This window comes from Gavialis gangeticus, unplaced genomic scaffold, assembly GCF_001723915.1.
Source record: "Gavialis gangeticus isolate Ggan-Ray unplaced genomic scaffold, GavGan_comp1, whole genome shotgun sequence".
In the NCBI taxonomy this organism is placed as follows: domain Eukaryota; kingdom Metazoa; phylum Chordata; order Crocodylia; family Gavialidae; genus Gavialis; species Gavialis gangeticus.
In genome coordinates, this window is record NW_017729032.1 from 144,072,682 (window position 1) to 144,084,625 (window position 11,944).

Genomic DNA, 11,944 nt, shown 5'->3' on the forward strand with positions numbered 1-11,944 from the left:
ATGATCGCTGTCGCCCAGGTGGTCGAGCACCCGCAGCCCCCTCACCAGGTCATCACCCGTGGCCAGCACTAGGTCCAACATGGCGTCCCCCCTGGTGGGGCTGAGCACCTCCTGGGTTAGATGGAGGTCCTGCACTCTGTCTAAGAACCTACATGAGCGTTCTGACCTGGCTGACTGCTCTTCCCAGCAGATGTCCGGGAAGTTCAGGTCCCCCATGACTACCACATCCTTAGCCTTCAGGATGTGAGGCTAACTCATTCCCAAACAAGACATTCACCTTGTTATGAGAAAACTGAATGAAGAAAAAAAAATCCCAGTCATGGCTGAATCCTGATTGCAGTGGCTGTGTGGGTGAGAGGGTTAACAAAGAAGCACTGACTAAAGAATGAACTCTAGCCCTTCCCTTCCCAAGGCTGATGGAGGGAGAAGTGTGGCAGCAGCCATCTTGCAGCAGCATCTCCCTGCTTCTATTCCTCCATATTTCTATTCCAGCAACGAAAAATCTTACCCACTTAAGAAAGAAGCGATGAAAAAAGCTTACCCACTTAAGAATGCAGCCTGGTTTTGGAGGACTAGTTATTGGGAAAGAAGTATGTGTAGTATGCAAGAAAGTACAGTAGCTAAAATTGAAAGATAATTTTATTATAATTCCCTTCTCTCCCTCATTTTCATTTGCTAATAGCCTTCTGGACAAAATAGCTCACCTTTTTGTTTGAAGCTTGCCATATTTTTTCTCTGTTCAGGAGCGAATTATTAATATATAACAAAATCTTTAAAATAAATCTAATTTTCAATGAGTCTATAGAAAAAAATGGCTGAATTTTGAAACTCAGAGAAAGATCTCTCAAATTGTTGCGATTTCTTTTCAGTTGAAATTTTTTTTTTATTTAGAAAAATTGGGATGTGTACAAAAATGATCTGCTGAGCAAACAGCAAACAACTGCACTGAGCTATAAGCTGAGTAGAGCAGGGGAGATGCATTATACATGTAGGCACAGCTTGGGCAGTGCACATTCCAACTGAGTTTCTTTTGAACCTGAAACTTCTTACCTCTCAGTCATCCCCATCGTTTTTTGTTCCCTACAGATGCAGTGTGGCATGTGTTTTCACATTCCATTCCAATTGGTCAGCCCAAGAATACTGATATCTTTGATCAGAGACTTGGCTGTCAGTCTGCTTCCCCAGACTTTCTGAGTGGTGAGGTCTACAGGGATCTCTTGTGCATGGCCCTATCTGATTCTTACAGACAGTCTCTGTGAGTCTTATCCTGTGGGAAGCAATTTCATAAGTGTCTTACCAGCCTCATCAGTGCTGTTAGTAAGTGCACGCTTGCTGAAGTGTACATATAGTAATGGTGAAGTTAAAGACATATACTTTTCAGAGCAGCAGAAGCAGTAAAAAAAATCTGAAGACACCTATCTGTGCCTCCAAAACATGCATATTTCTGGAATTCATTCATGTTTTTCTTTCCTCCAATCCTTCACCTGTTTTTTCCATAAAAATAAGTATCCAAAATAGAAAGTAAATAAAAACTATATTAATATAACTTCAGAATCAGAAAATTAAAATAATAGTGTGTTAAAATAACCTTGTTGGTTTATTCCCTATAAATTATTGTAGATAACCCAGGGAACACTCCAATACTGTAGGAATGTTTTATAGCCATCTAAGGCAATTCGCAAATTCCAGACATCACCACAGCATGTGTTGAACGTATTTTTTTCCCTTGAAATTTGAAAATCAACTAATTTGTGTTTATTTTGTTAGCTCTTGGTAAGACACTGCAAAGTATAAGTTAGAGGATCTTTCATTTGAGAAGAAGACCTCTCAGGCCATGTTGTACCTTACCGTTTCCTGGAGCGGGGTAGGGATATTATGGTGGAAACACATGCTACCTTTCATCAGCTTTGGGCTGATGGCCAAAAAGTCAGACGTCCATGTCCCTTGTCATGCCACAAATGCAGCCACAACAAAGGTCATATCAATTTGTGCAGCTACTTAGCAGCAGATCTGTTTGCCTTATGACATGAGAGCATAGGCAGCCCAGAACAGCCTGCACTCTCCAACCACCTCAGGCAGGTGTGCTGGGAGCTCGAGGGGCATGATCCTGCACTTTCTGGGAATCCCCAACTAGGACTGGGCCCCTCAAGCCCCAGAAGCGCCTGGCCATCTTTCCTTTCTTACAGAGATGTGCTTTGGGAAATCTTGGGGCATGTTTCCATAAGTGGGGAAAGCTGTTTCCCCACCTACAGAGATGCACTCTCAGAATCTCCAGGATGCATCTCTATAAGTGGGGTAAGCTAGAGTTTCCTTGTTTCCAGAGATGCATTCTTGGCACCTCCCCTTACAAAGAAGTATCCCAGAGATCCCAGGGATATGTCTCTGTAAGCAGGGAAACCCAAGTAGGGGGGCGCACAGGACCAGGCCCCTCAAGACCCAGGAGAATACAGCACCCATTATATCACAGTGTCAATAAGCGGGACAATGGCCAAAATGAATTTCAACAAGTGAAGTGGATCCGCTGTGCCAGGATACATCCCAGCACAGGTGATCTGATTCATTTGGTGGCATTTATGTCTAGCATTAAACAGTTTCCATTTTCTCTTGTGGGTACCAGTGGGCCAATATCCTTTATTTTCCCTTTAGTCTATACATGCAACTACAATTAAGGTATATGTAATTAGTAAATCTGCCCATTCATGATTGTCCCAGGGCCATTCAGGCAAAAGAGCCCCGAGCTGCACCCTGGGGGCTCTGGGGACAGGGGCCATGTATAAAAACAAAAAAACAAGAAAGCTACTTACCTGCAGCAGGATGCAGAATGCTGCGGGAACAAAGAGTAGAGCCCACACGGGCTACAAGCTGAGCCTTTATCCAGCTGAAGCTGGCCGGTGATGTCACGGGCAATCACCAGCTGGCAGAAATAAGAAGGATCACTGCGGGAGGAGCGAGGAGAGCAGGAGAGGTGGCGGAGGCTCTCCACACGGGTAGCGGCCAGTGCCTGTATAGTGAGGAAAGATCTAGCCAGGCAGCAGCTGCAGGGACGGCAGGGTCTCCCTGCTCAGGCAATGGAGAACAATGGAGAACTCAAGCCCTGAGGACTGAGGGATGCTGGGGGCTGAACACTTCAGGCAATGCTGAGGGCAAGCAGCACCACAAGCTGCACTCAGCTGCATGAAGGGAGCAACAGCCCAGAAGAGACAATGGGTCATCGTCCTGAATACTCCCAAGTTCTGGGTACAGGAGATGGGTTGGCAGTAGCAGAGGTGAAGAAACTCTCAAGGAAGGGCGTCAAGGGGACACCATTGAATCTTGACAGCGGGGCTGATGGAACAGCCCAATAGGCCGCCCAGACCCTTATTTTTTTCTGTACATTTTTATTTTCCCCCTTTTTGTGGGGTGGTGATGAGGCACGCAGGCCTCATGAATCGAGTGTCTTAATCTTGAAGGGCCCCAGCACGGGGAAGTGAGGGTAACCGAGGAATGCTGGCATTGTGGCTTCCTTCCTTGTTTTGTTTCACGTTCCTTTTTTTTGTTTCCCCTCTTCTTTGGTTGTCCCAGAGTGGGTAGAGACCTGGTTTATGCAACTAATAGGCCTGGGGGCCACCACAGGCATAAAACACTCGGGACACAAAACCCGAGGGAGGCATCAAGGTCAAGGAAACATCTTCCCTGGAGGGACGGCTGCCTCAGACCAGGTGTCCCGCCAGCGGTTGGTATGAGGCTGGGGTGTAGGGGAGGTGGAGCCCCACGAACGGCCATCAAGCCGAGCACCCACCCCTGAGGGACCTCCAGCGGCTAGCCCCCCCACTGGTAGTACATTCAAAGTCATGGCAGGTGAGTTTAGGGGCAGCCACCTACGTCAGGGGCTGCACAAATCATCAGTACGTCCATCACCGGCCGCTCGGGCCAAGGCAGTGCACGAAGGGGTGTTCAAGGCCAGGCGGGCACAAAGATTCATACACAAAGACATGAATATGTAATATACACCTCATACATGTAGATATCCATATCTTCAAATAAAGACATGAATCATGATTTTTAGCAAGATTAGGAGATGAGTCTTTCTAGTTGTTAAGTTAGCAGGTTCTAAGTACCTTGACTGGAATGCTCTCCCGAGTTTGACTCCATGCCAGTTGCAGTTGCTGGCAGGACACAATAAACTGATTTCTTAACTTGCTACACTGATGGTTTATGGTGACTAAAAACTCCAATGCCTCAAGACCAGTGATAAACTGAAACTTTAGCAAGTGAAGATCTTAAATAACTAGGGGCTGAGTTTCAAGGATCAAAAATGAAAAAAGTCAAGATTTTACACACCAACCAATAGAAACAATAGTTAAATCATAAAAAATTAAAATTTTCAAAGTAGCTCTCCTATAGCTAGACACCTTTTAACTTGGGCTGCTCGCAAATGATGTTGCCCATTGGTGAACCAGAAGATAAATCACATTTTCAATTCTCACTGCCAGTGAACTTGCAAATAAAAGTTCTTAAATGGAATATTGAACATCAATCATCCTAATGATAACTGAAGAGTTACTTACACTCTGCTGCCAGAAGCTTACTTGACTTTCCCTTCTTTATCCTTGAATATATAAGTATAAAAGTAAGCAAACAGAACAGAACAGAAAATTATTCTAGAAAGGGAACTCATCAGCTTCCAATATCAAATTCAATTAAATTCTTACCAACTTCTTGGATAATTTATCAATATCTATATAAAATTATCAATTTTTAAGGCAAGTATAAAGATTACCCCATATTCTAACCTGGATATATTCAGTTTTGAAAGGTTCCTGAGTATTTTTCACCTTTTAAAATTCATTTTCTCATAGGCTCTCTCTCTATATATAGTATACTATACAAAGATAGAGAAAAAAAGAGTACACTTGTGGAAAGAATGTGTGTATACACACAGAGGATCTTTAAACATCTTTATGCATATAAATACCAAAAGTCTAAGTGGAAGACTGCATTATAAATTAAGAGGCTGCAACATTTCATTTAAACTAGACAAATCTGGTTAAGAATACATATAAGCATTTCAGACAAGTAAACATCTGTGTAGTTCAAAAGCAACACAAACCTACTTATAGTAAGACTGGTTACAGATGCAAATTCTGTCAGCAACGTTTTGAAGCAGAATAATCTTAGAGCCAATCTGTACTAAATATAATGAACTTGCAATGCAATGTGGGCACAACTTTAATAATATTCACATGGAAGATCTATCAAACTCTCTTATAATTAGGATTCTGTTCAATAAGAGGATGTGTTAGGACTATAATCTTGGAATGTCTCCAATGTAATCATACACTAGCCATAGACCCATAGGCCAATTTAAACTTATTTGACAGCAAACACCATCACAGGACTATTTTGTATAACAGTGAATACATTATTATATTCTCCAAAAATATAGCAAAGGGTTTCTTCAGCTCTGTTTTCCCTAAATATAGGACAAATTTACCCCTGATTTTCTTTTATTTCTGTTTTTCAAAGAGTAATTTCCTAACATAACCAATATACTGCCATACCTTTCCCTCACCCACCCAGTTACCTGCATCAGTTAGCCCATTTGTTAAAAGAAACATATAAAGCTAAGTCATTGCTTGATGGTAAAGTGATATAATCTTTACTTAATCTATTTAGCAGTTAAAAATGTAAACTTTGGTGCTCTCTCACTGGGCACTTATAGGCCAAATGTGCAAATGTTACAAAATGCAGTAATTGTACTCTTACTGGAGACATATGGAAGCCCCTAAAAGTATCAGAGACTGGCAAAACAAAGTATTTTAAAAGGTAGTTATCTGCTAGGACCAAAGTGTTACAATCATACCATAAACATTTGGGATTTTTAATTTGTAGAATCCCTGCAGTATATGAGCTTCTATAGTGCAGTTGACTGTGTTTTATCATGTTGCAGAAAGGATTTATGCCCTCTTTTCCAGCATCTAAAACACACTCAAAATAAATAAGTAACATTCAGTATTCATGAAAAAATTATCTGAAAAAAAATTGTCGGGGATCAACAGCTAAGATTTTAAAAAGTGTGAGCATGATATTTTCCATCTGAAAAGATTTCTAAAAGAAGCTAGCAGGTACGCAGAGGCCATAAAAATTGTGACATATTTTAAGTCACTGTTGTAGCACCTGAAAACTCAAGTTTGGCTCCTAAATTTATGGCTTACTTGACAAAAAGAAAAGGATATCACATTTAATAAAATACAGTGAAGTTTTTTTTCAAGTGTGCATGTCTTTTCCTTCCTTCCAAGTTTTATATCTTTTAACATATCACTTCTATGTAAACTGTGTTTGAATTATAATGTGAGAGGCAAGGAAGTCTCAGGGTAATATCTTTTATTGAACCAAGTAGTAGGCCTGTGAGAAGCAGCTAATATTCACTTGGGATTCAGATTCGGATGATTCGGGGGACAGTGATTTGATTTGGTGATTCACATCACTGTCCTGAATTGAATCTGATTTGGAGATTTGGCCACTGCCAAATTGGATAGGGCCCAATACCTGCCGGCTCTCCCAGCCCCTGCCCTCATGGATGCCCTGCCCGGCCACAGCTCCTGGTTCTTTAAAAAGAAAAAAAGCCCCAAACTCACCAGCTACTGCCAGGTGTGTGTGGGGGGCAATACCCCTGCCCTGCGCTGCATAGGGGCTCTGCCACAAGCCCCCAGAAACCCCGAGGCTGCTGTAATGGCTAGTGAGTGGGGGACTTTTTTTTTAAATGAACTGGGAGCTGGGGTAGGCGGAGCAGCTGTGGTGGGGCTGGGACAGTGCGTGGGGGATGGGAGCTCATGGCAGAGCTCCCCATGCAGTTTGGGGCAGTGGGTGCAGTGGGGATCACCCCCTTGCCCAGAAGCACCCAGTGAGTGGGGGCTTTTTTTTTTTTTTTTAAAGACCCAGGAGCTGGGGCCAGGCAGGGCAGCCATGGCGGTGGGGGGTGTGGAGGGGCTGGGGCTGAGACAGTGAGCAGGGGTCGGGGGCGCTCAGAAGAGCTGAGGAAGCAGGCAGTGGGTGTAAAATATCACTCTTACACTATCAGTTTAATTACAAGACACCTTGTGTATATTTTGACAGCAGCCCAGAATACTTATTCATATCCTGTCTTTTTAGGTAAAACATCAAGACAATATGGCACACCTGGCTGAACCTAAATGGACTCATATGTTCCCTATGTTGGTGGTAGGTATTTGGATACTCAGGATAACACTGTGGTACAAAAGAGATGTGTCATTTTGATAAACTCCAGTAAATTAACATAGCTTTTCTACAGATAATTTAAATATCTTAGGCACTCTTTTGGCATCTCATTTCTGTTCAGTAAAGCAGTTAGACATTTACTTGACTTTAAGAACACACTTCAGCTCCACTGACTCAAGCATGGCCTTAAATACTTTGTTGAATAGGGATGGGCTTCGGCTCTGCTTCTGGGCATACCATGAACTGCCTATAACTTGGTAATGCTGAGCAATTAAGCTTCTAGCTCACACCTAAACCCCATTGTCATCTACACACCAGGTATTTCCTCATCTATCCGACTGGGGTGGAAGAGGTAGAGCACACCTATCTAAGCACAAAACAAAGGATCTGTTGGTTGTTTCCCCTTATGCAATAGCCCAGTTGTTAGATAACTCACCCAGGACCTCAAGGACAGGTCTCCCACGTCCTGGGTGTGTACTCTAACCACTAGACTATCAGACAAAAGTGAAGGACAGGCACCAACCCCTTCCCTTGTGTTTTGGGAAAAAGGGCTGGCATAGGAACCTCTTTCTAGGGAAGGTATCAGAGCTGTGAATTCTAATTAGAGACAGATGACTCCCTGAAGCCCAGAGGAAGGCAGCTAGTATCCCCCTCTTCCGAGTTTGTCCTGTTAGCTAGCTAATGCAACTCCATTTTCAGTGTGCTAGAGTCTGTGGATCCCATTCACCTAACTGACTCCATGCATTGTTCGGGGAACCTACATACCTAACTTGAGGTTACATACCTCACTTGATTCCATTAGTTTGCAAGACATATAAAAGTGAGCTAGTGCACCCTTCTGTGCTGTATTGGTAAAGATGCCTCATTCCTCAATATTTACATAGTAGTAAACCCAATTTAACCTCTTGTCTTTTAGGACAGCCCCAATTTTGTTGGAATATTTACCTTTAAACACCCATGCTTCATTCTTTCTCCATTTCTAGGCAGCCAAGCTAAGACTGTTTTGGCCTGAAAGTCAGTCCAGTCAGCCTTCCAAACCAGAGCTGTTTGGCAAGAATAACAAGCCTGTAATGAGAAAACTAGGTGATGAAAATAACAATGATTTCAAGCATTTACATTTGGTGACAGGTTTCGCTGGTGTACTCTGCAAAAGCTGAGTATTCCAACTGTGGTGAAAACGAGTATTACAACCAGACCACTGGGATGTGCCACGACTGTCCCCAGTGCCAGCCTGGAGAAGAACCTTACATGGTAAGTTCAGATTCTCATAACCTTGTTGTAAAATTCCAGCCCCAGAGATGACATATGAAAAGATGACCTACAAAAACAAATGTATTATTCATAATGGGATTGGTGAAGTGCAGTTTAGTGTCTGCATACACTGCTAAACAGAAGCAATTATGGATCTCAGTGTGCTTACTATCTATCATACAAAAGCACTCTGGGGCTGAGCTGACCAAAATGCAAGTTGAGATCCATGGCTAAAAGATGTTGTACAAGTTCAGATCTTGTCTTTGAAGCAAGCATGTCTTAGAACAAATATATTGTTAATTTTTCAGAGATGGCAATGATTTATAACATGTTTCTTTTATTTTAATATTAAAAAAAAAGGGGCAAGAACCTCAGATAACAATCCAGCAAACAGCTGAACATATACATAGTTAACTTAAACTGCATGGGACTGCTCGTGAGTTTTGCTGGACCAGGGTTTCACTCATTTATGCTTCAGTAAATCACATTCCACAAATAGTTTCTTAAAAGCAATATTTTAAAACAGGTCCAATATAAAAATATCTCTCTCACACAATTTTGGCAGTGCATCCTCACCTCAGTTCTTGTATATCAGCTGGCCAGCTATTTAAAAACTGGCATTAACGCTGCAGCTCTTGTGTGATGAATAGCTTGAAATGCTTTCTGACTCCCCACATCGAGAGTTTAATTTTGCTCTCCTGCTCAGATAGTTTGGCATCAAAGAAACTTGGAAGCCTCTGCAACATTTTAAATTACAGTTCCCAAATACCCATTTAATTTACTGTAGATAATTGTGGCATATTGAAAAACAAATTACTGAAATCCTGTTTGGTTTTAATAGGCTAAACATCCTATTGTAAGAATTTTGCACAGTTGCTAATCCTGATTAAATATGTTTGTAATAACCAGTTGGTATTAGTTTTATTTAATCAAAATTTAATGCTCTTCTGGGAAATTTGAATTCAGGGGTTACCCAGTTTCATGCAAATGTTGCCTTTGTGAAGCATCATCTGGCTTCTTCCCTACACATCAGTGAAGAGACCACTGACATTTCTGCTGGAGTCATTAGGTTTGCCCATATTTTTTTGCTTTACTCTGTAATCCAAAGTATCCGATTTCATTGTCATTGTTTTTTAGACGAGATGTACATGAAACTCACTTTAAAATCTGTCAGAAATACAATATAAGTGGCAGAAGATGTCACTTCTTGGAAATACAAGACTGTGTCTTTCCTCTTCTCCCCTTCCACATCGTTCCACAGCCTGTGTAATACAGATAACAAGAGACTGAACCACAAACCCAGTTCTCCTATTTCTCAGCATCACAAACCCAGAGAGTGGGGGGTATACTGGGAATGTTCTTTTTTCCTAGAAGGTAATGCAAAATGCAGTTCTGTGATCTATCATACAGACATGTGGATATGGCACCAAAGATGAAGACTATGGCTGCATTCCTTGTCCATCTGAGAAGTTTTCTAAAGGAGGTTACCAGATATGCAGGCGCCACAAAGATTGTGAGGGATTTTTTCGAGCTACTGTCATGACACCTGGTGATAAAGAGAATGATGCGGAGTGTGGGCCTTGTCTTCCTGGGTAAGAATTTAACTATGGATCTTTGCTTTATAAAATTGTTGTTCAGAGTACTCAAAATGCCTGTTCTGGTTCAAAACCCCTGACTTCCTCCTTTCTTTGCCTGTCTGGTTATAAGTACTTTGCATTTATGTTTGGTGACAGGTATTGGTAAGTACAATTTAGGTGTAATTTACAGTCTATGCATAAATAATAGATGCCAATATCTGAAATTGATTGGAGATTTTAGTAGCAATAAATGCCATTAATATCATGAAAATGCAAAGGACTGGAGAAATATTTTAGAAGGAAAGAGTCTCTCTGTATAAGACCAGATAGCAAGCTGGGTAATCTACAGGGTTTAGTAGCACAGTAGTTTAAAAGGCTACTAAAATCATAAGAACTTCTACCACTCTCTCTAGTTCAAAAGCAATATTATTCTGTGGCTGGTGCTTGATACAAGACCAGATTTCATTTAATAAGTCCATCTTGGAATCAAAGATGCACTGAAAACAGGCAGCACAATCCTGAAATAAAATAATAGAACAGTTACCAAATTACATTTCTGAGAAATGTTCTCACAGATATCTAAGTGCCTACATATACAAGTATGCAATGATTTTTTTTTAAATGTTGCTTTAACTAGCTAAATAAGTTGCCCCAAGGCTCAAGTAAGGGTGAGCAAAGCTCACTTGTACTGAGATTTGTGAAAGTCACAGCTCAAAACTTAGTCATGAGTCTATAAAAATAGCATGGTTGAGCTCCATGTTTACCTTACTCCAGTAATTTTATACAAAATCTCCCTGAAATGTTTATAGGTAAGAAAATTTGTTCCTACCTGCCAGCCCTACAAAATTACCCTGAAATATAAAAGTTTCTTCTTTCTTATGATCAGCCCAAGAAGTTGATCCTCAGTAGCCAGGGGAAGCTATGCTAACTCAGAGCTGCTCTCAGACCAAAATAGCTGGAGTGAAATAAACTCTTCCCACACCTAATCCTAAACTTGACCTCCTAAACAAGTGCAGTGAGGGAGTATATGGCAGCTTTTGGCCATGGAGCAGCAACTTTTTTAAGGAGTAAACCTCAAGGGGCTGTTCCACCAATGTGGCAGTAAGTATGGGCAATAATTTTCAACAGTAGAATGCACTTAAGTAACATAAAACATACAAATCCCAAGATTACATGCCAAATTCTGTGGTCATTACTCAGAGCTACATCCTGCCATGAATATTTGAAAAGAATTATATTTCTGATGGATTCTGATGAAACATCAATGGCACAATATGGCTTCATTTAATTAGCAGATCTCTGCCAGCTGCTACAGTGGTTCCTTTAAAATACATGAGATAATGATATAACTTTATCTCTGAATTAACACTATTACCTACAGCCAGTATTAGTGAAGTCAGAGGCCTTCTGTGTGACGTCATGGGCCAGTCAGAACTTCTGTATGCTTAGTTTCATAGTTTCTAGGGTCGGAAGGGACCTGAGCAGATCGAGTCCGACCCCCTGCCATGGTAGGAAAGAGTACTGGAGTCAAACGACCCCAGCAAGGTGTTCATCTAACCTCCTCTTAAAGACCCCCAGGGTAGGAGCCAGCACCACCTCTCTTGGAAGTTGGCTCCAGATCCTAGCCGCCCTGACAGTGAAGTAGCGCCTCCTGATGCCTAGTCTGAATCTACTCTCAGTCAACTTATGGCCATTATTCCTTGTCACTCCCGGTAGTGCTCAGGGGAACAGGGGCTCTCCCTTTGCCTGCTGGTCCCCCTTCACCAGTTTGTAGATGGCCACCAGGTCCCCCCTCAGCCTTCTCTTGTGGAGACTAAACAGATTCAGGTCCCATAGCCTCTCCTCGTAGGGCCTGCCCTGCTGCCCCCTGACCATGCAAGTGACCTCCTCTGGACCCT

At 42.0% G+C, this 11,944-nt stretch overlaps 1 protein-coding gene across 2 annotated transcripts in view; it reads left to right on the forward strand.

Annotated features, from left to right (window-relative positions):
- Positions 1–11,944, forward strand: part of EDAR (ectodysplasin A receptor) — a 119,951-nt gene that overhangs the window by 70,839 nt on the left and 37,168 nt on the right. For both annotated transcript variants that reach the window (XM_019524373.1, XM_019524374.1), the window contains exons 2-4: positions 7,132–7,200; positions 8,347–8,469; positions 9,880–10,061. In XM_019524373.1, the coding sequence (XP_019379918.1) occupies positions 7,150–7,200; positions 8,347–8,469; positions 9,880–10,061 (356 nt within the window). In that variant the 5' untranslated portion in view covers positions 7,132–7,149. The remainder of the gene's footprint in view (positions 1–7,131; positions 7,201–8,346; positions 8,470–9,879; positions 10,062–11,944) is intronic.